The sequence below is a fragment of the Antechinus flavipes genome, chromosome 1 (assembly GCF_016432865.1).
Source record: "Antechinus flavipes isolate AdamAnt ecotype Samford, QLD, Australia chromosome 1, AdamAnt_v2, whole genome shotgun sequence".
NCBI lineage: Eukaryota > Metazoa > Chordata > Mammalia > Dasyuromorphia > Dasyuridae > Antechinus > Antechinus flavipes.
The window spans coordinates 300501728-300525759 of NC_067398.1; the positions used below are offsets into that span (position 1 = coordinate 300501728).

Genomic DNA, 24032 nt, shown 5'->3' on the forward strand with positions numbered 1-24032 from the left:
GGATCTGAAGCTGGTGACTTGGCAGAGTCACTAACATCCAGTTCACTTGCAAGTCCTGACCTTATCTTCCCCGATGTTACGGTCCTCTTCTAGAAAGAAAGACAAACTACAATAAATACGCCACCTTTGTGATTTCCCCAAATTTTTGGGAGTGATTCTGTGTGACTCCCTAAGCCTCATCCTCACCTTGACAACAGTATCACCCGCGCGTCTCAGCTAGCATACACCTTTCCCCCAACATCTCATTGGTCAGTCACTCTTTCCTATTTAGCCCTTCTCTCCAAGGCCCCGCCCCAAGCCCAGGTCGCCAGTGCGCTGGGCAGCCAATCCTGCGCCTGCGCTCTGGGATGTGGAGGGCGGCCTCTTAGCAACTGGTACCTTCGCAGACCGAGCTCCACGCGCTGCCCCTCACCCCCATCTCAATCAGCCTATGCTCCCGACCCTACTGCCCTGTGGCGGCCGGACATCAAGAGAAATTTTAAAAAATTAAAAAGAAAAAAAACAGGCCTCAACCTCGTTGCGCAGTGGGCTGGCCCAAGGTGACCAGGTGGAAAGATGAAGCAGGTGAGGTGATGGGAAAATGGGGTCGCCTCCGCCCTGGGAAATGAGAGAGTGATAGGAGGGGCCTCGAGAGGTTGGCGGTGTGGGAGTGAGAGAGAGAGAGGAGGTTATTGTGGTAAGGAGGGACGAAAAATTGGAGGGTCCAGGTTGAGAAATGGTGGGGGGCTGGGGAGCGAGGATGGAATGATGTGAGGGGCTGGGGGTAAGCGATGGCTAGTGTTAGCTAGAAGAGTGAAGGATTGGGAGAGGAGATGGAGGGAGGAGGGACTAACGGAAGAAGAAGGGAGAAGATGGGCTGGAAGAAAAGGGATGAGAGGTGCTGGAACTGGGGCAGAAGGAGAGAGATGAGAGAGGTAGGGTGGGAGAAGAAAAAAGGGAGAGGCTGGAGGAAAAAGCAAAGGGAAGGCTCAGTCATCGGGAGAAGGATGGGAAGGGCTGGGGTAGAGGGAAAAGGGAGGGGCTGAGATCATGCTGAAGGCATGGCTGGCACATAGTAGGCATTTCACTTAATATTTGCTTATTGGCTGACTGACGATAAGGGAAAGAGAAAAGAAGGCTTTGGGTACAATAGGACTGTTGTTGCTCCCGCTTCGTTTTCAAAGAGGACCAATGACATTATGTGGGGAGGGGGGTTAATGGTTTCAAGTAGATATGGGCAGTTCACAGAGGAGTCGTCAGGGAGGGTGATGGGGCTGAGAGTTGAATATGAAAGAAGATACTGAACTCAGCAGTAAAGTGGGACAATTTGCAATCCTAATAGAGTAAGCTTTTACTAGAAAATGCCCATTGAGTATATATGTATGTGCTTGTCATTGTGGTACCTCTGTCTTGAGATAGGATGGTAGAACAGATAAAGTATTGGACTTAGAGTTAGGAAAGACACTAGAAGCTTATATGTGACTTTGGGCAAGTGGCCACTTTTCTGGACCTCAGTTTTCTCATCTGTAAAATGAGGCGATTGAGTTCCATGATCTTTACTAAGGTTCCTTCTAGCTCTAAATCTCTCTCTCACACACTTATATGTGTATATGTATGCATTATACGTATATGTATATGTGTTTACATATACATATGTATACATGTATAGATTTGTTATATGTGTGTGGGCGTATAAGTAAGCAAATGTAAGTGTACATATAAAGATATATATACACACACATACACATATACATACACACTCACCCACATATAGCTCCCTCTATGGTTTCTATTCTTCATTCCTTATGAAAGGCCAGAAGAAATTTAAGATAAAGGGCAGTATACTTAAACAATTATGGACTCCTGTGGTATGGGACAGATAATATGGTTCAAAAGGATATAACAGAATAGGACCCAATTTAGAGAGGGAAGAAATCTTAAAGATCATTTAGTTTAGCTTCTTCATTTTACAGTTGAGGAAAAAGGCTCAGAAAACTTAAAGGATTTGCTCATGGTCACACAGATTGCTCTCGACTCTGAATCCAATATTCTTTCAACTATAGTAATGGCTTTCTTGTTTTTGTTTTCTCTTAGTCCTTGGTGGATGACACAGAGGATGTGTCTCTTGATTTTGGAAATGAAGAGGAATTAGCATTGAGGAAAGCTAAAATCAGGTAAATTCACATAGGTTTTCCTAGCCTAGGAATTTTAGTTATAGCTATGTGATAATAATAGTTGTTTGATTTGGGAGAAGTCGTTTGCTTTTCCTGAGCCTTAAGTGTAAAATGGTAATAGCAGTAGAGATATTATAAAGAGTAGACAAATTTTTTATAACCCACATTGCAATTAAGATGGAAAATAGAAAGTACACTTTAGGGTTAGACATTCCAGACTTTAGTCCTGAGTCATAAACTAGCTGTATGACTTTGGGAAAATTATTTCACTTTTATAAGCCCAAATTTCATTTTCTACAAAATGATTATTAGATGATTTATAAGGTCTTGTCTAAAGTCTAAAATCTGTCCTGTGGCTAAAAGTGGCACTTCTAACTCTAGCTGGCCATATCAACAGATCAAAATATTGATCAAGAGAAGTAGGTTCCAGAGTGTGAATGGCCTCAGTGGGAAAATTGCTACAATAGAAATAAATCAAAGTGCCTTCCCTAATAGGAATGACTTAATATCTTCTCATACAGAAAGCACAGTATAAAAGAAAAAAAGGAAAGGAAATAATGTCAGGTGATCATTCTTTTTTCTCTTTTAGAAGGTCATTTGTTTTATTGAAATAGAATTAAATCTTTTCAGACCTGGCAGGTTTTAGTCAATTTGCATAGATTTTGACTTTGGAATAAATCATAGTCACTTTTTTCTTAACCTTAAAGACTATTTAAAAATATATAAATGTAACAACGTAAGAAGCTCCCACAGAGATCAGATTATTTCATTTTAAGGAACATTCATGATTACTAAGGAAAATAACCCACAGAATCAAGGAACTAAACAAATTTCAGTTCTCGTTGATTAAAGATATTGCATATTATGAAATTAACTCTTTGCATAGCTTTTGGTTTAACTTCCCTTTACATTGTGTTTACTTAACATGAAATAAACTGTGGAAGCTAAACCATCTGGAAGATGGGGTAACTGTTAGATGTTGGGTACCTTCTTATGGTCAATGAAAATTATACCACGAATACTTTCCATTCCCTCCCTTCTCCAAATCCACATACTATCTCATTTGTTCTATTATCTAAATACAACTGTATCTGAACCTTTACCTCATCAGTTTGGTAGGCATTAGATAAATTAATAAAGGGAATTAGGGAAGAGTTCTTTTTTTTAAATGTAATTACTATACATTTTATTTATTTATTTTTTCAATTATAACTTTTTTATTGACAGAATCCATGCCTGGGTAATTTTTTACAACATTATCCCTTGCACTCACTTCTGTTCTGACTTTTCCCTTCCCTCCCTCCACCCCCTCCCTCAGATGGCAAGCAGTCCTATACATGTTAAATATATAGGGAAGATTTCTTAAGTAATGTCTTCAAATAGAGGGGAAGGATCTTGACTCCAATTCAAGGAGTGGATTCTCCTTCAAATCACAGGGGGTTAGAGGGCCCAACCAAGGTTAGAGCAGAGAGCTAGAATCATCCAGTTTATTCTTGCAGACTTTCTGCTGGTGGGATAGGTAGCTTACTACCTATCTGCTATTCTGGAAACTGAAGTCCAGGAACCTGAAATGCTTTGCTTAAGGTCACCCAGGTAATAAATGGCAGAGTTGACATTTGAACCTAAGTTTTCCAACTCTAAGTCCCAATTTATGTTCACTGTAGCATGCTGCCTCTCTGATTTTGATTTTTCTTCTCTTTTGCTGGTATTCTTGTCCCTGCTCTCTAGCCACTTAAGACTCTCATATAATTCTGTGCTACCCAACATTTCCCATAATAAACTTTTGCCCAGGTATCCTTCCCCACCTCCCACTCCCTGCCATGTGTTTGATGCACCAAGAGTGCCTCTGCACAGAAACTCCTTTTCCTGTTAGGAAGAATAATCAGAATAAACTAATTTTCACTCAAGTATGAGTGACTGTGTAATAGGTGGGGTAATACTAGGAAGAGAAAGACAAGGAATAGTTTGAGTGCTAGAAATATTAAAGAGTATATAAATGCCAGTGGAGTGTGATTGTTTAGAGCATATAACTTAGAATGAAATAGAAGAATCCATAATCCCTACTTTTTTAAACTGTGGTTCATGACCCTATTTGGAATCTTGTAACTGAATGTCAGGAGTTATGAAATTATGATTTATTATCAGTAAATATATAGGTACATGTACATATATACCCAGGGTTATATAATAATTTCTTTCATGAAAAATGGGTCCTAAGTGGAAAAAGTTTATGAATCCTGCTATAAAGGTAGATACCTTGTCACAGCATCAGTGAGTAAAACATATAAGAGCCTGAAAACAGAAATAAAATGAATCTGGGGTAAGAATCTGAATATAATTCCTGTTCAGTCAGGAACTGGACTCAGAGCTCTAATCCAATAAGTCTTTCTACTCTAAAATCAAATCTTGAAGGAAATAGCCCAGAATTAACTCTTCCCTCCCCCCCCCCCCCATGAACTGGTCTTTTCTCCCAAGAACATTTTCATGTTAAAACAGAATATGCATTATGCTCAATGATTGTTTTGTTGATGATTTAAAAAAATTCTTGTTGATATAAAAAATTAATTTAGATTTAATTTTATGGAGTGCATGAAATAAGAGAGAAGAAGTTTATGATCTAAACTGAAAGCTAAGACAAGATTGTTTTCTACTGGTAGATAAAGACTTTGCCTCTTTATTTCTCTCTCCAGCACAGTGCTCTTTGCATTTTAGATGTCAATGATAAGCTTTTTATTTTTATTGTTTTATTGTTTTATTGGAAGGAAACTTGTGGATTATTTTAATTGGTATTTTGTTTTCTGTACTCAGAAGTTCTGGGTATTTTTTTTTTAATGACTTCTTACATTGTGATGATCAAGTTTTTCAACTTGTCTTGTTCTTCTAGGAGGCTCTATGATCCTGAAATTGTCTCTCTTCAGTTTCACTTTGAGATCAGTGGCTTTTTCTTCTAGAGAGATCATGTGTTCTTTTAATATATTTGCTTTTTGATTCTTTTTTTTTTTTTTTTTGTAAATCATCCTTCATTTCAGTCTGTTTTTTTTCTTTCCTAATCTCTTGTTTTCTTTTTCACTTCTTGGAGAGATTTATCATAATTTTTTTTGCTAATTTTTTCTGCTGTACAAGCCATAAATTCTGCCATTTTGTTCTTTTCTAAGTTTATTCAAGATTCTGAGTTCCTTCTTGAACCATTCTGAAACATTGTGCTAAATTTTCATATTCTGTTGGGAATTCATAGGGTTTTTGCTTCATGGTTCAATTTCCTTTGTTTAAAAAGATTTACTTAGAAGATTTTATAATCCTTTGAAAGTTTTGGTAGGCAGATCTTTTCATTTTAGCATCTTTTCTACTATTTCATCTCTTTGGTTTTTAATTGCATTTTCTTCTTAAAATTTTTTGTGCTTTTAGCCTTCTTCTTGTCAATAACTTCCTGATTCTTACCCATTTGATGGTAATTTACCTCTGGGGCTACACTACAAGGCTGCCTCAGCCTCCTCCCATGTGAAGAATTTGCTTTTCACTAGTTTTGATCTCTGCCTTTAGTATCTTCTGGAAGTTCAGAACTAGTTATGTTTAGAATCAATACCACTTTCTTCCAGATTGTAATTCAGTAGCTGTTCCTTTTCAGTGCAGCCATGTGCAGTGGCTTCCTACCTTTATTCTTTACTTCCCTGCTTGTGCTGAATCAGTCAGTACTTGCTGTCTTTTGTGAGGTTAGTGGAGTTTGGGTTGGATGTTCAGGACAGAGTCTTTTTATTAAATCCCAAGATTTGCTAACCTAGAGAACCCTGTAGTCAGCAGGGACCCTGATTTCCTTTCTTCTGTACCGTTTTAGTCTCCTCTCCAGGCTTTGCTTATTTCATTGCATATTATAGCAGGTTTGGGTGTGGTAGCAAAGATTTTGCTTGCAAGAAGCAAATTCCTGAGTGGGTCCAGAAGCAGAATCCATGTATTAGTTTGCATACCCAGTTATAGCAGAGAGACAGGTAGGGGAAAGCCATCAAATAGGGGTGTTATGGATTAGCATTCTACATTGTTAGTTTTAAATTTTTTTTTCAGGTTTCTCCATTTCTGGTTCTGTGTTAAGTTGTACTTAACCCTTTTACCTTAATGTCTGAGCCTTTTTTTTTTTTTTTGAGAGCTAGAGGGACTGAAGAAAATGTGTACCCCTTTAACTTGTGGGTCAAAAGTTCCCAAAGCCCACACATTATAGGTACTTAATAAATTCCTGATGAATCTATTAAAATGGGTTATCTTAATTATGTTCAGGCTCCTCCTTAAAGCCCACTCCCCTAAAGTAAAATGATAGACTGCAGTTCTATAAGATATGTCCTATCCAGCAACAAACTGGGAAAACATCTTCACAGTTAAAGGTTCTGATAAAGGCCTCATTTCCAAAATATATAGAGAATTGACTAAAATTTATAAGAAATCAAGCCATTCTCCAATTGATAAATGGTCAAAGGATATGAACAGACAATTTTCAGATGACGAAATTGAAACTATTACCACTCATATGAAAGTGTTCCAAATCATTATTGATCAGAGAAATGCAATTAAGACAACTCTGAGATACCACTACACACTTGTCAGATTGGCTAAGATGACAGGAAAAAATAATGATGAATGTTGGAGGGGATGCAGGAAAACTGGGACACTTGATGCATTGTTGGTGGAGTTGTGAACAAATCCAACCATTCTGGAGAGCAATCCGGAATTATGCCCAAAAAGTTATCAAACTGTGCATACCCTTTGATATAGCAGTGTTACTTCTGGGTTTATATCCCAAAGAAATACTAAAGAAGGGAAAGGGACCTGTATGTGCCAAAATATTTGTGGCAGCCCTGTTTGTAGTGGCTAGAAACTGGAAATTGAATGGATGCCCATCAATTGGAGAATGGCTGGGTAAATTGTGGTATATGAATGTTATGGAATATTATTGTTCTGTAAGAAATGACCAGCAGGATGAATACAGAGAGGCTTGGAGAGACTTACATGAACTGAAGCTAAGTGAAATGAGCAGAACCAGGAGATCATTATACACTTCAACAACGATACTGTATGAGGATATATTCTGATGGAAGTGGATTTCTTTGACAAAGAGACCTAACTCCTTTTCAATTGATAAATGATGGACAGAAGCAGCTACACCCAAAGAAAGAACACTGGGAAATGAATGTGAACTATTTGCATTTTTGTTTTTCTTCCCGGGTTATTTTTACCTTCTGAATCCAATTCTCCCTGTGAAACAAGAGAACTGTTCGGTTCTGCAAACATATATTGTATCTAGGATATATGGCAACATATCTAACATATATAGGACTGCTTGCCATCTAGGGGAGGGAGTGGAGGGGAAAAATCGGAACAGAAGCGAGTACAAGGGATAATGTAAAAAAATTACCCTGGCATGGGTTTTGTCAATGAAAAGTTATTATTAAAAAAAAATAATAATTAAAAAAAAAAGGTATGTCCTATCCTTTTTAAATTCTATTTAAAATTTTCTGTTTACTTTGTTTACTTGTGCACATGTTAGTCCTTATTTGAAACAAATCATTTAAGGTATCCTCCTGCTTCTGTAACTAATAAGTCTATGTACTTGAGTACCACCATACCTTTATGGCATGTTATATTTTGAAGTCACTATATTAATATATTAATATTGGTCAGATGAATAAAAGATTTGGCTTTATGCTACCATACAGCTGCACAGTTGAAGTCTTCACTAGATTAGATCCCAATACTTCCCTATCCCTCATTCATAGAAGACATTAGAATGATTGCAGAGTCTGGCGTAACATGAAGAAAAGACTGATCAAACCGAATTTGTTTCCTTTTAATTGACTTGTATGGGTTTTATTCATTCACCTGCCAAGAGAATTACCACAGGTACTAAAAACAAGATGTCACTTTAAAATAAAGAACAGAAGCAAGTAAGAAAAGTAATGTATGATGATTAAAAAGGGAGCATAAGCTTTTATTCATTTCCATGCCCAAATATTTATTATTATGACCTTTAGTGAGAAAGTATGAATAGTCATTTATGTCACCTACTTAGGAGTACCATGTAGGTCAGAAATAGAACATTTCCCCTAATTTGGAAGGAGGAGGTGGAATGAGGAGGTATGACAAGTAAAATATAAGAAGGAAAATGGAATCTAGGCCACAGCTACACAATGCAATAATGAATTTAATCAATTCAAACAGGACAGTTGTGTAAAAAAAATTAGTCAATTGTTTGACTAAATTCTTTGAGTAAACACAAGAAAAATCATTTAATAACAATGGTGAAGATATGGCATAGGTTTGTCCATTATCATAATCTGATTTCTGTTATTTCTGATTTAAGGATACAGATTTTTTTGATTTTGATGAATATTGATTTTCTTCTATTTAATATATCTTTAAAACATAAGCCTGCTTTACTGAATTAGGGGGAGCAGCTAATTTCTGAAGGGGCAACTAATTTTGTATTTTCCTTTGTTATGAATACACTTAACCATATGTGCTTTTAATAGCTAAGTACAACAGCATTTTTTTTTCTATAATATTTAGGACTGTAATACTTACATCAATCAAGTTACTCAGCCTCTGGAAAACACAACATTTGTTTTAAAAGAGGAGAAACAAACATAATGTTGTCAATCTTGACAGTGCTTTAATTAAGTGATTTCATTTCCCCCCTTCAATATCTGTTCCCACATTTAGATGTTGACATACTAAACTGGTCAAATAGGGAAAAATTGCTTGGCTCATAACCTTAAATTTATAACAAATTATTTTGTTAGTAATTTATTATAAGGAAAGTGATGAATTCTTTTTGGTAGAAAAGAGAAGGCTCCTCTGGGGAAAAAAATTCAAAGAAAAATGGTGTGGTGAAAAGGTAGGGATGGAAAGAGGTAGAAGATAGCCAGGCTGAGTTTAGACTGGATTCTATAAATAAGAAAGAATAAGAGAGAATAACCAACTTTACTTTGAGGAATAGGGCAGGGAATATGTTAAAAAAGGAAGGAAAGCCTTGTCCTAAGAAAGCTCTGTCCTTCTTCCCTTTACAAGTTATAATCTATGCATTTTTGTAGTGCTGAGAATCAAATCTACTCCCTTCTGTGAAGAAACACATTAAAAAAAAAAAAGATTGACTTTTATGATTTTGCTTCTGTCTTAGCACAATATCCTTTTTTTTGTAAAAGCAGGAAGAAATGCTTAAACCTGCTGGGTATACAAACTTTACTAATACAAAATATATTGGCATGAAAAAGCAGATTCTAGAGATCAGGGGAGATACAAATTGATCATAAAGAATGTTTAATATGACCTATTCTGAAAGAACTTAAATGTTCTTAAATAACTATCTTATTTATTTCTGTTGGTATCATTTCCCTTTTTGGCTCCAATCTGTGATTTCACTGTTATAGGGTAAAGAAACTATTTCTACAAATACACTGTTCTTCACTTTGGAGTCTTAAAGTAGAGGTTCTTAACTTAGGCTATGTAAACTTGTTGTGTATATAAACACACACATATATGTACCCACATATACACATATATTTCACATATGTATGAATGTGCACATACAATATTCCACATATGTATAACTACATTTTAATATATTTGATTTCTATTATAATATTATGTTTTATCTTATGTATTTAAAAGCACCATTCTTAGGGAAATAACCATAGGGTTTCACCAAACTGGCAAAGGGGGTCCATGACACCAATAAGGTGAAGAACCCCTGGTTTGCATTTTTGTTTAAAAGAATTGTTTGAAAGAGTTAAGAGACTAAATAATTTAAAAATAGTCACAAAGTACTTTACATTTATGCTTGAATAAAACCTTGATTAAGTAAAATCCAGTTGACCAATATCCTAAAGTACTGGTATCTCTCTCCCCAATTCCTTCTCCTAGCCAAACAGTATATTTAACTATGAAGAGAAAAAAAAAAAAAAAGACAAGAAAAAAAAGTTAGGCATCAGGGATCAAAAAACTTCTGGGGGGCAGCTAGATGGTACAGTGGATAGAGTAACAGCCCTGAAGTCAGGAGGACCTGAGTTTAAATCTGGCTTCAGATACCTAACACTTCCTAGCTGTGTGACCCTGGGCAAGTCACTTAACCCCAATTGCCTCAGCAATAAATAAATAAATAAAACTTTTGGGATATTATCTCAGTGTTAGTAATTTTTTAGACAGCCTTCTGAATTTGCTGACATAACTGATACGCATAGAAATGACTGAATTACTGTAAGATCCTTAGTTATTCCAAATATTATTAGTATGAGGCAACTTTCCATAGTGGAGAGTGCTAGACTTAGGACCTGGCAAGACCTTAGTCATGTCAGGAGTAAAAATCCCCAAGAGGCACTGTGTCTGAGTAATTAATAATCAATTTATTAATTAAGCTAGCCAGCAATCAATAAATTGATGATCAGGAAATTCTCTCAATAACCAATCTAAGAAAGACCCATGAAATCCCTTCTGAACTCCCCTGGCAAGTAAAGTTCAACCCTGATTGGTAGAATTTAACGAGGAGGTGGGCTAAAAGTTTTCAGCTCCTCCAGAGAATGAGGCTTGATCATGAAGTTCAGCAGCTGCAAGACATTTCCATCATGACCTGTCTGGCTATTTTTCTTCTTCATGAAATGAGTTGCCCTAAACTCAATAGATGGTGATCAAGGACAGGGGATTCTTCCTTCAGGCAAAAGCTCATACAGACTGGATTCTGTTTATACTTTGAATAGAAATTAGATTTTCCAATTGGGTGGGATCCCACCCAATCTAATGAATGAACATGTGCCTTGAAAACTAGATGAAATCTGTCAGCCATGCCCTCAGCCATAGCTGACTGATCTTTTCAGAGATTAGATTATAACAGAAATGAAAGGAAATAGGGTAGATCAAAAATTAATAGTTATTTAGATAATTCCTCTAGGCCTGTTTGTTCTTATGGAAAAAAAGGCTGAGGGATTTGATGTCCTCTTGAGGGCCCTTTTAAACCTGTTTCTATGATCTCATAATCCTTAACATACTGTACAAATTAAATCAGGAAACAATACAGTAGGAAGAATTAACAAGAATAGAACAAAAAAGGCCTTCAAGTCAGTCCTCATTTGACCTAATGAGCATTTAGATCAAATAAGGGTTGACTAAAGTTTCACTATCTAATATTTAAACATTTGATATATATATTTCAAGGTCGGCTTAGAAAGATAAGACAACTGCCAAAAATTGTGAGAATTCAATTATTATTTTTCCATGTAAATAGTATATCTTATTTTTCCAGTTACATGTAAAAATAATTTTCTATATTCATTTTTAATTAAGATTTTGAGATCCAAATTTGTTTCCCTTCCCCTTCCCCAAGATGACAGTCAATCTGATGTAAGTTATACATATACAACAATCATGTTAAACATATTTCCACATTAGTCATTTTATGAAAAAAAAACAGAATAAAAGGTTTAAAATCATGAAAAAAAAAAGTGAAGATGATATGGTTTGATCTGCATTCAGATTCCATGCCATCATCACTTGGGCAAAGGGTATCCAGTTTAGTGATTTTGGGGGTATATAGTTCTAAATTGCTCTCCAGAATGACTGGATGTGTTCACAACTCCACCAACAATGTATCAGTGTCCCTGTTTTCCCACACCCCCTCCAACATTCCACGTTATCTTTCCCTGTCACTCTAGCCAATCTGACAGGTGTGTAGTGGTATCTCAGAGTTGTCTTAATTTGCATTTCTCTGATTAATAATGATTTGGAGCATATTTTCATATGTCTATAAATAGTTTCAATTTCTTCATCTGAGAATTGTCTGTTCATATCCTTTGACCATTTATCAATTGGAGAATGGTTTGATTTCTTATAAATTAGAGTCAATTCTCTATATATTTTGGAAATGAGGCCTTTATCAGAACCTTTGATTGTAAAAATGTTTTCACAGTTTATTGTTTCCCTTCTAATCTTGTGTGCATTTGTTTTGTTTGTACAAAAACTTTTCAATTTGATATAATCAAAATTTTCTATTTTGTGGTCAATAGTGATCTCTAGTTCTTCTTTGGTCATAAATTGGGGGTATATAGTTCTAAATTGCTTTCTAGAATGGCTTAGCTCCATCAACCAATTCACAGCTCCATCAACAAAGCCTGTCTTCTTGAAGTCCCTCCAACAATGAACATTTTTTTCCTTTTTTGTTATTTTTGTTAACAATGATCGTGAATTATCCATGCATATAACTTGTAAATAAAAAGCTGTTAAAAATTAAAAAAAAAATGATTGTGAAGTACAATTTTAGAATTGCTTTGACTTTGTTACATTTTTCAAATGGTTGTTGATAGATTGGAGTTTTTACTTTGAAAATTGCCTGTTTACATAAAAATATTTGGTGCTAGTCAAGAAACAGAATTTGATCAACAACACATTATGATGTATACAATAAAAAAGAAGTAAAAGCACAGTAGCTTAGTGTTTGATAAGCCTAAAGATTCCAGCAATTAGGGCAAGAACTTACTTTTTGACTAAAACTGTGGGGAAAATTGTAAAGCAGCTTGGAAGAAACTATATATAGTTTTTATATTTCACACCACTTACCAAGATTTCATACCATATACCAAGCTCCAAATGGGTACAAGACTTATGTTTAAGCAGTGGCACAAGTCAAGGTAGCATGATAAACAAATGTGAAGAGCAAGAAAAACATTACCTGTTAGATGTATGAGTAGGGGACCAAACAAAGGTTAGAGATAGAAGATAAAATTGACGTTTTTAATTACATAGAATTAATTACATAGAACATAGAATAGAATTTTAAACATCAAAACTCCCAGTGAAGCTAAAATTAGAAGAGAGAATAATGGGAGAAAACTTCTTGTAGCAAGTTTCTCTGAAAAAGGTCTCATTTACAAGATGCATAGATAAGAGGTTTAAATTTGCATAAATAAGTCATTTCCAAATTGATAAGAGATCAGAGGATCTTTAGTCATAAGAAAGATTTCTCTTCACACCCATCAGGTATGCAAAGTTGACAAAAAAGGAAAAGGACAGATGTTGGAGGGGCTATGAGAAAACAGGTACATTAGTGCATGGCTAGAACAGCAGAGAATTGGTCCAATTATTCTGGAAAGCAATTTGGTATTATGCCTCCAAAGCTATAAAACCCTTTGACCCAATGAAACCACTTATTAGATGCAAACTCCTAAGAAATCATAGAAAGAAGTCATGTGTACGAAAATATTTACAGTAGTTACTTTTTATGTGATGTAAAGAATCAGACAGTGAAGAGGGAGCCATTAACTGGCAAAAAGTTGAACAAGTTATGATTTATGAATATTATGAAATACTATTGAATTGTAAGAAATGACAATGATGATGATTTCAGAGAAACCTGGGAAAACTTGTATGAAGTGATACAGTGAAGTGAACAGAACTAGGAAAACAATTTCTATAATAGCAACACGGTAAAGACATACATCTTTTAAAGATTTAAGAACACTGATCACTACAATGACCAGTCACAATTCCAAAAGAATCATAATAAAACATCTTACCTACCTTCTGATAATGAATGATGGACAGAGTCCAAAATGAACCTTTTTTTTTTCTGGTCATAGAAAATGGGATTTTTTCATTTTGTTATATCTATTTGTAGGAAGTTTTCTTTTTCTTGCTTTCTCAGAAGAGAGTGGGAAGGAGAGAAGGCTGATCTTCATTTGAAATTTGTTCTTAATGACTATTTTCTTTGTTCAAAATAGTGAATAATCATACTCTGACTGAGAAAAAATGATGGTTTAAAGCTTTAAACAAATCCTTCTATTCTGAAGCATCTATTTTGAAGGCTCAGTATAAGTTTTTTTTTAAAAAGAAAAAAAAATACATACACAATGGTTACAATGATGCAAACAGAATAACCATTTAAAAAAAAAAAAAAAACCCTGAAAAAGGAGCATTGTAAAATTACAGCAAACAAGCTTGACCTCAAAGAGAGATATGAGAGGATACCTTCCTTTAATTTTGTTTTTTGGCATTAGATATGTATGGAACATATATAATTTCAATTTTCTTTTGATGAATTGGTCAATTTTGCTGAAATTTTTTCCCCTTTTCTTCCTTTTCTAAAATTTCTGTTGTAAGGGATGACTCCCTGGGAGGGAGAAGTAGAAACATGGGGAAAATCTAGGCAATGTAAAAACAAAAGATACAATGGGGGCATTTGAAACAAAAGATATCAATTTTTAAAGTCAATTTAAAACAAAAGATACATTAGTATCAATAATGCTATTTATTTAGACATTTAGTAGTTTTCCATAAAATCTATAGTCTAAATTTCTAGATGTCATAAAATATTAAGGAATGAATTGTCTACATTTGAATGATAATTCAGGGATAGATTCTGCAATCCTGGATTAACAAACAATGTTTTCATATTTACCTATTAAAGCTAGTAAGTGTTTTGGATTATTTTCCTAGGCATCCACTGGCCACCTTTTTCCACCTATTTTTCCGAGTGAGTGCTATCATTACCTACTTGTTCTGTGACTGGTTCAGCAAAAGCTTTGTTGCCTGTTTTGTCACTATTCTTCTTCTTCTGTCCTTTGACTTTTGGTCTGTCAAGGTAAGACAAATCTTGCACCAGCAATGGATTTGTTTCCAATAATTTTATAATCCTTATTGGCTGATTGTGACTTTTTGATCAATTTGAGTATTTAAAAAAATACAATTTGGACAAAGATATAGATTACACCTTAGATTTCACTGAAAAAGATAATGGTAGGATGAGGAAACACCTATCATTGTGGGGTGGTTAGAGAGCTGCCCAGGGTGCTGAAATTAAGTGACTTGCCTCAGGTCCCACAGACAGTGTGTGCCAGATCCCAAGCCTTCCCTAGGTTCAGCCCTCTAAAAAGTATTACTTTGGTCAAAATTGCTATTAACTATTTAAGGATATGGAAACATTGTTACTGAAAGCTGGTGGAAAAGTTACAGCATTTACTTCTTTACTGATGGCAACAAATAAAAGTATCTTATTTATGAACTTTAGTTCAGATGGCAGTTTTGTTATCTATCAGATTCTGGGTGATTCTATGTCTCTCCTATTTTAGAAGTTATCCCTGCAATAATAGATATGTCAGATTTGGTCACCTTTTAGAAAAAAAAAAAACTTAAAATCAGGTATCACTAAAACTAATTTAAAGAAAATAGCATGTTTGAACTTCCCTTCCTTTCCTTTCCCCATGACAGTTACTAATATACATGACTTACATTTTATCTGCTATTAAAAGGGGTTACTCTTTCTGTGTGGTATGTTTGTAATAACATAAATAGTGAGTTAAAGGAAAATTGCATCTTATAGTTAATTTGTCCGTTTTCATTAGAATGTGACAGGAAGACTCATGGTTGGCTTACGCTGGTGGAACCAGATAGATGAAGATGGAAAAAGTCATTGGATTTTTGAAGCCAAAAAGGTATTAAGAATTGAGTTAAGGAGAAACTAAAAATTGTTAAATTTTTATATTGATTTGTTCCAGGATTTGTACCTGTCTTGATTCCTGCCCTGCACAAGATGTATCCCTACTGCCTCTTTTCTGGTACATGCATATTGTGAATAGTACAAGTAAAATCAACATAAACCACAACATATCACATTTTAACTCGAACCACTTTGTCTTAACAGGTGTCTTTAAATAATTCAACTGGAACAGAAGCTGAAGCTAGAATTTTCTGGCTTGGTCTAATTATCTGTCCATTGATCTGGACTGTATTCTTCTTTAGCACCTTATTCTCCCTGAAGCTTAAGTGGCTAGTAAGTCGTTACCATCTTCACTCAAAGCTTTTGTTATCTTCTTAAATCAAGTAGTCACAGAAGTTGTGGAGTTTTGAAATACCATTTTAAAGCTACATCCTGCCTCTATTAATCCCATTATTTGCATAAATCAAATTACTTAAATTATAGTTAAAGATGAACTTATTTACTGCAAAGATCAGGTTTATCCAATGTTAAAACAAAATATTAATAGCGTAATCAAACCACATTTCATAGTTTTCTTAAAAACAGAATGAAAATAGATTAAGATCAGATCAAGGTGGTTGATGTGAAAAAAAACTTTAGGATTTTTTAAAAAATAAAAATACTTATTTCTTTTTTCCTGAACAGGCACTTGTGATTGCTGGCATCTCCCTCCAAACTGCTAATCTATATGGATACATCCACTGTAAAATAGGAGGACAAAAAAATATCACTAAAGTCACATCAAGATTTCTATCCCAAGCAGTATTTCAGAGAGTAAGTTAGAGGTAGTTGTATATCTTAAGTTTGTGCCAAAGCCCCTGAAGTATATCAAAGGAAAGAGCTACTTTATGTAACCACATGTCATGCCTCAAGTTTTTTAGTTTGCATGTAAGTCAAGCTAACATTCTTGGTTTCAAAAGATTTAAGTACTAATAAGAAAAGATGAAACCCCAAACTTCCCACTTAATAAGATTAGTATCTTTTGATAAATATAGCTAACTTTAAGTTGCTTTTAAATTATGAAGAAATTAATTATGGGAATACCTTATTTTATATTTCCAAACTGTAATGTCTTATGATGAAGCTAATTAACACATAGCCCTGTGGATTAGTAATCTTTCTTGATTTGTTAAGTAATGAACTATTGGTTAAGTTATTAAATGTTTTCATGCTTAAGTTTTGTTTCTTTCTATACCAAAATAGTAATAAAACATCAACATAGTTTCTATTTTACAGGAGTGTCAAGATGAATTTCAAAAGCCTGGTCTGGAGAGAATGGAAATACACAAACATTAAATGAGAAGCAAAGACTCTTCATTACCTCCAGAATAAGGTTCTAACACTAAATTAGCATTTGTGATCCACTATGTAATTTGGCTCCATTTGTCTATTCAATCTTTCTGGTCTTATTGTACTTTGAACAAGCTATGCATATTTCTTGACTTGGATTTCATTTAATCCACATCCTTCCATCCAACTGAAGCTTTTCTTAGCTGTTCCTATTATACTGCCCTCATATGAATTCATAATCCTTAAATAAGTACCACTTTATTTGATACTTATATACTATCCTTTGACTTCTTCCTGGAATAATGGAAAAGTGCTGGACTAAGATGACTGGTTCAAATCTGAACTAAATTACTTATTATTATAATGAGTAAGCTTCCTTTCAGGTAAAATGAAGATAATACATGATATGCTTATCAATGTTCTGAGGATCAAATGAGAATATATTTAAAAGAACTTTGTAAACTTCTATACAAATAAATTCAAAATAGTGTCATTGTCCAAACCAAATAGTATACTCCTTCTCTGTATCGTCCTCAATGCATGGCACGTAAGTGCTTAATATAAATAACCACTTGTTGGATTTTCTTGATTAAAAACATAGTTGGTAATTGTGAAACTCGAGCAGTTTTACAAATAGCAGCAATAGTCAAGAGCTGATAATGTATGTGAAAGCTTACCTCTCCTTCCCCTCTACCTAGTAAACTTTTATCTTAGAAGATCCAAGGAAAACATAAGCCACAACTATTATTCACTTTATATTAAGGTACAAATAGATGCAAGCTGAATAGGTGGAAGAAATATCTAAACCATGAAAATGACAGATTGTTAAAAGATGTTGAATATAGCAATTGAAATTTATTTTCCCTACAGACTAATTTTTTTTTTTTTTTGAGAGAGTTGAGGAAATTAGATGAAAAGTTCTCCAACTGCATGCTGCTGCTGTTGCTAGTTAGGAAGAATTTAAGTGACGACTGTTTTGTATATTTGCATGAAATAAGTATCAGAAGTCGGGTTTTAGAGGAGGAAAGATGTTTATTTTTTTTTAAATGGCTTATCTGTAAATACAGTGCCTTATATTAACTTATATCCTAATAAAATGTATATCAAAATTAGCTGATTAAAGTGTCCTTAAAAAGTGATTTCAAAACCAGGTTAAATTTTGAATTTCTAACTCTTATCCCTGCAATTGATTAGACGTTTTTATTATACATACTATTGGTCCATTTCTCAGATTGCTTATAATTATAGCTAGGGTCCATAAAAATTAATGTTTCAGCAGCTAATCAGCTTTTCTTCTTTTGAACTATGTATGTCACAAAAGTCTTGAATTCCTAGGGAGAGAAATATTCATATAAGCCTTAATACAACATAGAATCCACTACTACTGATTTCCTATAATTTATTATTTTTTTGGCTACACATTTATCACACTTTACTGGGAGTAACTATTTACAAGGAGATAACTGTACAAAAAGCTTTATTCCATAGCTAATTCTGTCTCTACACAAAAGATCTTTTCATCTACGGCTCAACAACTGGTCATTATCACATGTTTGGAGGATGTAGATTATATACTCTAAATTTTGGGATACTCTGGACAAAACACTCATTTTTTTAAGGTATCATAGGACAGAACTGTGAACCAAAGAGAAATACCTTTAATGAGATAATTATGAACATTTTTTAAAACACTTACTTTGGATTATATTTCTGTATGCTAATGTAGCTGGTGAATCAGGCACTTCAGTCAAAAAGGATTGTCCTTTATCACAACTTTTACCTTGGAAAAAAAACATCAAATTTAAGCACATAAATAGAACATGACATTTCTGTTATCTTAGTTCTAGTGATTTTATAAAATAAAGGGTTTGCTTTGAAATACATAATGGAGTAATTCATCTGTAAACATATCTGACCTACTTTAAGACATTATAAGTCTTTTACATACTTGTAGAACCACTCACCTATCTGTGGATCCAGAGGCACTTTACCGAGGAGGGGGACTTTTAAATCTTGGCACATTACCTCTGCTCCCCCTGTTGTTGGAGGAAATATTTGTGATTCATTCTGTAAAGAAAGTTAGAACATAAATGGAATTAGAAACATTAAGTTTTAAAAGCATATTAAGTGACTACTCTTGTAAACAGGACACATCATCTCTGAAATTAGTTGGACATCTTGGACAAATTGGAGAAATTTGTTGGACATCTAATATGCTAAATTAAGGCAGTTTGTCCATGAAATCCATGATAATTTTGTAGACCTACTTTATGAAGTTATAGAAACCAGAGTCAGTACTATGAAGAAAGAGTCTTATAAAATTATTTCTTCAGCTGTGAATTTAAAAAAAAAAACACATAGCAGCAACAGGCATTAAAAAAAGTATATGTTCTTACCTTACATTTGGGGCATATGAAGCCACTCATATTCTCTACTACACCAATTATTGGCAATTTCACTTTATGACAAAAGTTGATTTCTTTTCGAACATCCTGTAGTGAAACTTCCTATCAAAGGAATACAGCCAGTTTTTCAGAAGTAAGGAAAGGAACTACAGTATAATTCTACAGTAGAGAAAATGACTAGATAATCAAGCAGTTTATTATCATCGAATTTATAGTTTTTGTTTGCTTAGTGTATAAAAAAAGCTCAAAAGATACACTAAGAACTAATAATTAAGTAGTAATTTCTACATAAGATTGCTAAACTAGGAAAAAACACTAGGGGAAATGGGGCATTTTAACTTTTTTGGCCTATTTTAGATTGTTGGGCAAAAATTTTCTGCCCACCCACATAGATTTTGAACTAGAAGAAAATTTAGAGGTCCTCGAATCCAAACCTCTCATTTTATAGATGAGGAAACTAAGGCCCAGAGAGAGATCAAGTGACTTGCCCTAGCACAAAAATTGGAAGGGCTAAGAGTTGAACTCACATCCACTGATTCCAAATCCAATATTCTTTCCATTGCTTCACAGCTATGTTTAATGTTAGTGCATGGCTTTTAGAAAATAAAAATGGCATTAGTCTCACCTGAGGAGTGGTGATTATAACTGCTCCATCTATGTGTGCTGCACTGAGATATTGGACTATGGATAGATGTTCATCTGAAGTGCCAGGTGGGGTATCTACAATGAGGTAGTCAATCTCTCCCCAATCCACATCACGAAGAAACTGCTTGATCATACCTTAGAAAGAGAAAAAAGAGAAGGTAAAAGCATTCCCACCTTTATGACTGCAATTTAAAAAAATGATATGGCATTATAGTTTATGTAAATAATATCTGTTCCTTCACTACAATAAAATCCCACTAAATGAAGATAATATAGGGATGCTCCTGATAATAAAGCTTACATTCCTACCTCTAAAACTAAATATGCTTCTTGAGCCATTACATAAATGCCAAACTCATTTTTTTAAGGAGTAAAATTCTTACAAATGATATTTAATGTAGTAGATTCTTAAACAAAAGTTCATGGTCATTAGGTCTTTATATTTAAACTAAACTAAATGCAATGACAAAGCAAGAGAAATAAGTACTCAGATAATTATAACTGAGTTTAATAATATATATGTATCAACTGAGAGCAACAGTATGTTCTGAAATAATAAGTCAAAATGTTTAAAGACTTAGGTGCAAACCATTTTTTTTTGGTCCCCGCCAGATAACAGCATCATCAAGACTGCCAAGCAAGAAGCCTACTGACATCACACCAAGATTTTCTTCAACATACTACAAAGGGAACAGGCAAAAAGAAATAATCACAGGAGAAATACTTTACTGGGGGAAAAAAAAAAACAGCAGAAAAGGTACTTGCAAACTCTCCTTTTCTGTATCATTATCTAGCTCCCACTACTTTCAGGAGGAGTATCCCCTAAAGTTCTATCTTGGATTCTGGAAACCCTTTCAGTGATTCCACCATTTTCCAGGGATATAATTATGTGAATTTGTTCATATAATCCTAATCTCTCTTTTGACTAGAATCCTACATCTTAAATTGACTTAAGTCTGGATATATGGTACAGTGGAAAGCATGCATCTGAAGTCAGAACACTTTTTATTTTAAATCCTGGTTCACAAATATATTCACTTCAGGCCTATTTCCTTCATCTGAAAATGAGCGAATTGGACTATATGAACTCCTCATGACCGTCCTGACTATAAATCTGTGATCTTATGACCTCCACCTGGATTCTGTCAGCATTTCAAATTTCACTCACCATCATTCCCACTAATTTCACTATTCTTCCATTCCAATCTTACTTCTCTTGAGTTCATGTTGCAACAAGAACCTTTCTTCCTTCTTGACTTTCCTCCAGGCTCAATGTTGACTGCCATCCTTCCTTAATTCAGGCCTTATACCCTAGATTACTGCAAAAGCCTCCAACCTGGTCTCCCTACTTCAAGCTCTCCCCACTCCAGGCCCAACGCCACACTGTTGCCAAAGTGATTTTTCCTTAAGTATACACTGAGCTGACTGCAACATTCTCCTCCCTGTTCAGTCTTCTTGAGCTCTACCCTATTACCTTCAGGATAAAATTAATAGTCCCATTTAGCTTCTAAAGCCCTTGTTTCACCAGCACTCTGTCGTATGATCAATTGGCCCCCTCTTCCATCATCATCCCTTTGCATCCCATGTCCCATGCCTGCAACACACATCCCTCTTTACTTCTGCTTCATAAGATGGCTACAGTTTTTTTAGATATAGTTTAAGCCTTTTCTGATTCCCCCAACTACCAGTGCCCTCCCTCTCATATTTCTTTATAGTTAACTACTCTGCATGTATTTGTATGTGTTATCATCTTCCTTCATTAGAATTTCAGTTTCTTGCAGATAGGGATTTTTTCATTTATTTGTGCACTTAGCACAGTGCCGGGCACATAGAAGGAACTTTCCTCCTGAAAGCTCCCCTCATCACTCAGACTTCTATGATGTTAAAAGCATCTCTGACTCTTTCCTTCACAACATCCAAACAGTTGCCAAGTCCTGTTGATCCACTTTCTGCAGAACTGTTCCATGTTTCGCCATGTTAGATAAACTCACATTGCTGCCACTGTAATTCAGGCCCTTATCACAACTTCCTTTGACTACCGTAAGAGATTTAATTGGCATCTTGTTTATCTTTCACACAGTGCTGCCAAAGTGATATTCCTAAAGTAGCATTATATAAATCCTTTGTTCAAAAAACTTCAGTGGCTCCCTATTATATCTAAGAGAAAATACGAACTTCTGCCTAGTATTTAAGGCCTTCCCCAATTAGGAACCAATCTACATCTTCAGCTCTACTTCACATTATTTCTCTACAATCCAATCAGAAGGGGAAAAGAAGCATATTCTACTTCTGCCCCATAAAACTGATAATTTAGGACAGACTTTCCTCAAAGTACATTAGTAGTCACAGAATAGCCACATATTTCATCATGCCATTTAGTAATATCATTTGTCTATGTGATAGCAGAACAGTAAGAATTCGACAGGATATCTTCTGCTTCCATACAGTTGCACAAAGCATTTTTCCCTTATACCTTGAACAAACTCACTCATCTCTGTCTTTCATAAAACTCATGATTTCACTTCAGGAGCTACTTTCTATGTAAGCCAATCCTCCTCTTTCTCCCTTCAAATGATCAGGGCCTCTTCCTTGATAAATATTCCTATAGATTTTTTACCCCCTTATTGTTCTAATTTCTTAATACAAATATCTAACTCACCAGAGGCTGCAGTGGCACATGAGATAGAGGACTAGGCCTGGAATCAGGAAGACCCAAGTTCAAATCCAGTCTCAGAAACTTAATAGATGTGTGACCTTGGGCAAGTCAAAATACCTGTTTGCCTCAGTTCCCTAAACTATAAAATAAAACTAATAAAGGTATTTACATTGCAAGGTTGTCATAAGGATCAAATGAGATAATATTTAATTTTTTAAAAATTTGCTTAGCATAACACTAGATACGTTGTAGGCACTATATAAATGCTTATTCCCTTTTCCTTTATAATCAAGTAAGATCCTTCCCAATAGAATGTAAATTTCTTAAGGGGAGAAATGATTACATTTTTTCAGTAGTATTTCTAGCAATAAATAACATTTACATAGACCTCTAAAGTTCAAAAAGTGCTCTGCTATTTGTTGAACTGAATTCCATTATGGATTATTCTGTTGGCACTACAATAAAAATAGTTAAAAATAAATAAATAGCTAAGTTCTGAAAAAATGTTGTCATATAGGCAGATACTTAGCTTTTTCTGTTATACATACTATCTATATATATTTTCCTGCAACATGATAACCTACCACAAAAACAAAGTAGATATAAATAAAAAACTTACCACTGGAGACCATCCAGAACCACTTTGATGAACCTGAACAAATGAGAATCAAAAATCATTTGTAAAAGAATTATACACGTTGTGACATATAATAAATACATTTCCATAGAATAGTAGATTCATTTTCCCCAAAGTCATGAGTTACCATAGCCAAAAATAAATTTCACACCAGGTGGTAGCTAGGTTATAGATGATATGCCTTTTTGGGACAGAAAACAGACTATATCTGTTCCTGGGCCCATTCTTGAAGTATTTCCAATATGGTGGAATCTGTCAGAACATGAGTTCCTCTAGTATAGCCTTCAAGAAGCCAGGTCCCCTCCATGACATGCTGGCACATAGGAATAGGATTTTTGTAATTAACTTTTAAGAGAAATGAGAAATTCACAGGATGGGCAAGCATAGATAACTTGCAAGATGCATTACTGAAGGGAAGTTCTGAATTAAAATCACTTCGCTATTTTAGTACTAGTATCATAAACTACTCCCAAAATTTCAATAGAGTATGAACTTGAGGGATAATAGAGAAAGGAGGGTGTGAAAAAAATATGTCAGTTCTCCAAGAGTCTGATTCTCCAAGAGTATCTTTGGGGGAATATGCCAAGTACAGTTACCTAAATTCAAATACAAGTAAAGGGTCTAAAAGATTATTTTAAAAAAGCAATTTATGTGTTGAGGTAATAAAGCCTATTGTGAAAATGCAAAAATCATTACACCGCAATGAAATTGCTACTGTAAAGTTCTTAGCTAAAAAGGAGGGATGGGA

At 34.6% G+C, this 24032-nt stretch overlaps 2 protein-coding genes across 3 annotated transcripts in view; one reads left to right on the forward strand and one right to left on the reverse strand.

Moving 5' to 3' along the window:
- Window positions 1–20702, forward strand: TVP23A (trans-golgi network vesicle protein 23 homolog A). 2 transcript variants are annotated; one of them, XM_051963405.1, is made up of 8 exons: window positions 1–564; window positions 2074–2153; window positions 14613–14757; window positions 15518–15607; window positions 15817–15945; window positions 16297–16425; window positions 16888–16984; window positions 20604–20702. In XM_051963405.1, exons 1-7 carry the CDS (start codon window positions 556–558, stop codon window positions 16945–16947), a joined length of 642 nt encoding a protein of 213 aa, XP_051819365.1. In that variant the 5' UTR covers window positions 1–555; the 3' UTR covers window positions 16948–16984; window positions 20604–20702. The 2 variants fall into 2 exon arrangements, with proteins under 2 accessions (XP_051819365.1, XP_051819354.1); XM_051963394.1 differs by lacking the exon at window positions 20604–20702 and having other exon boundaries at window positions 6–564; window positions 16888–18053.
- The window catches only part of NUBP1 (NUBP iron-sulfur cluster assembly factor 1, cytosolic), an 11178-nt gene continuing 5099 nt past the window's right edge, over window positions 17954–24032 (reverse strand). The window contains exons 5-11 of the mRNA XM_051963381.1: window positions 23267–23299; window positions 20581–20671; window positions 19972–20126; window positions 19338–19448; window positions 18906–19008; window positions 18638–18721; window positions 17954–18272 (exon numbers count right to left, since the gene is read on the reverse strand). Of these exons, the coding sequence (XP_051819341.1) occupies window positions 18214–18272; window positions 18638–18721; window positions 18906–19008; window positions 19338–19448; window positions 19972–20126; window positions 20581–20671; window positions 23267–23299 (636 nt within the window). The 3' untranslated portion in view covers window positions 17954–18213. The remainder of the gene's footprint in view (window positions 18273–18637; window positions 18722–18905; window positions 19009–19337; window positions 19449–19971; window positions 20127–20580; window positions 20672–23266; window positions 23300–24032) is intronic.

Bases quoted from the DNA above. Each gene is read 5' to 3' on its own strand.
- TVP23A (XM_051963405.1), top strand. The intron at 15,608-15,816 runs GTATTAAGAATT...TTGTCTTAACAG, and splicing joins GGATTTTTGAAGCCAAAAAG to GTGTCTTTAAATAATTCAAC. The intron at 16,426-16,887 runs GTAAGTTAGAGG...TCTATTTTACAG, and splicing joins CCCAAGCAGTATTTCAGAGA to GAGTGTCAAGATGAATTTCA.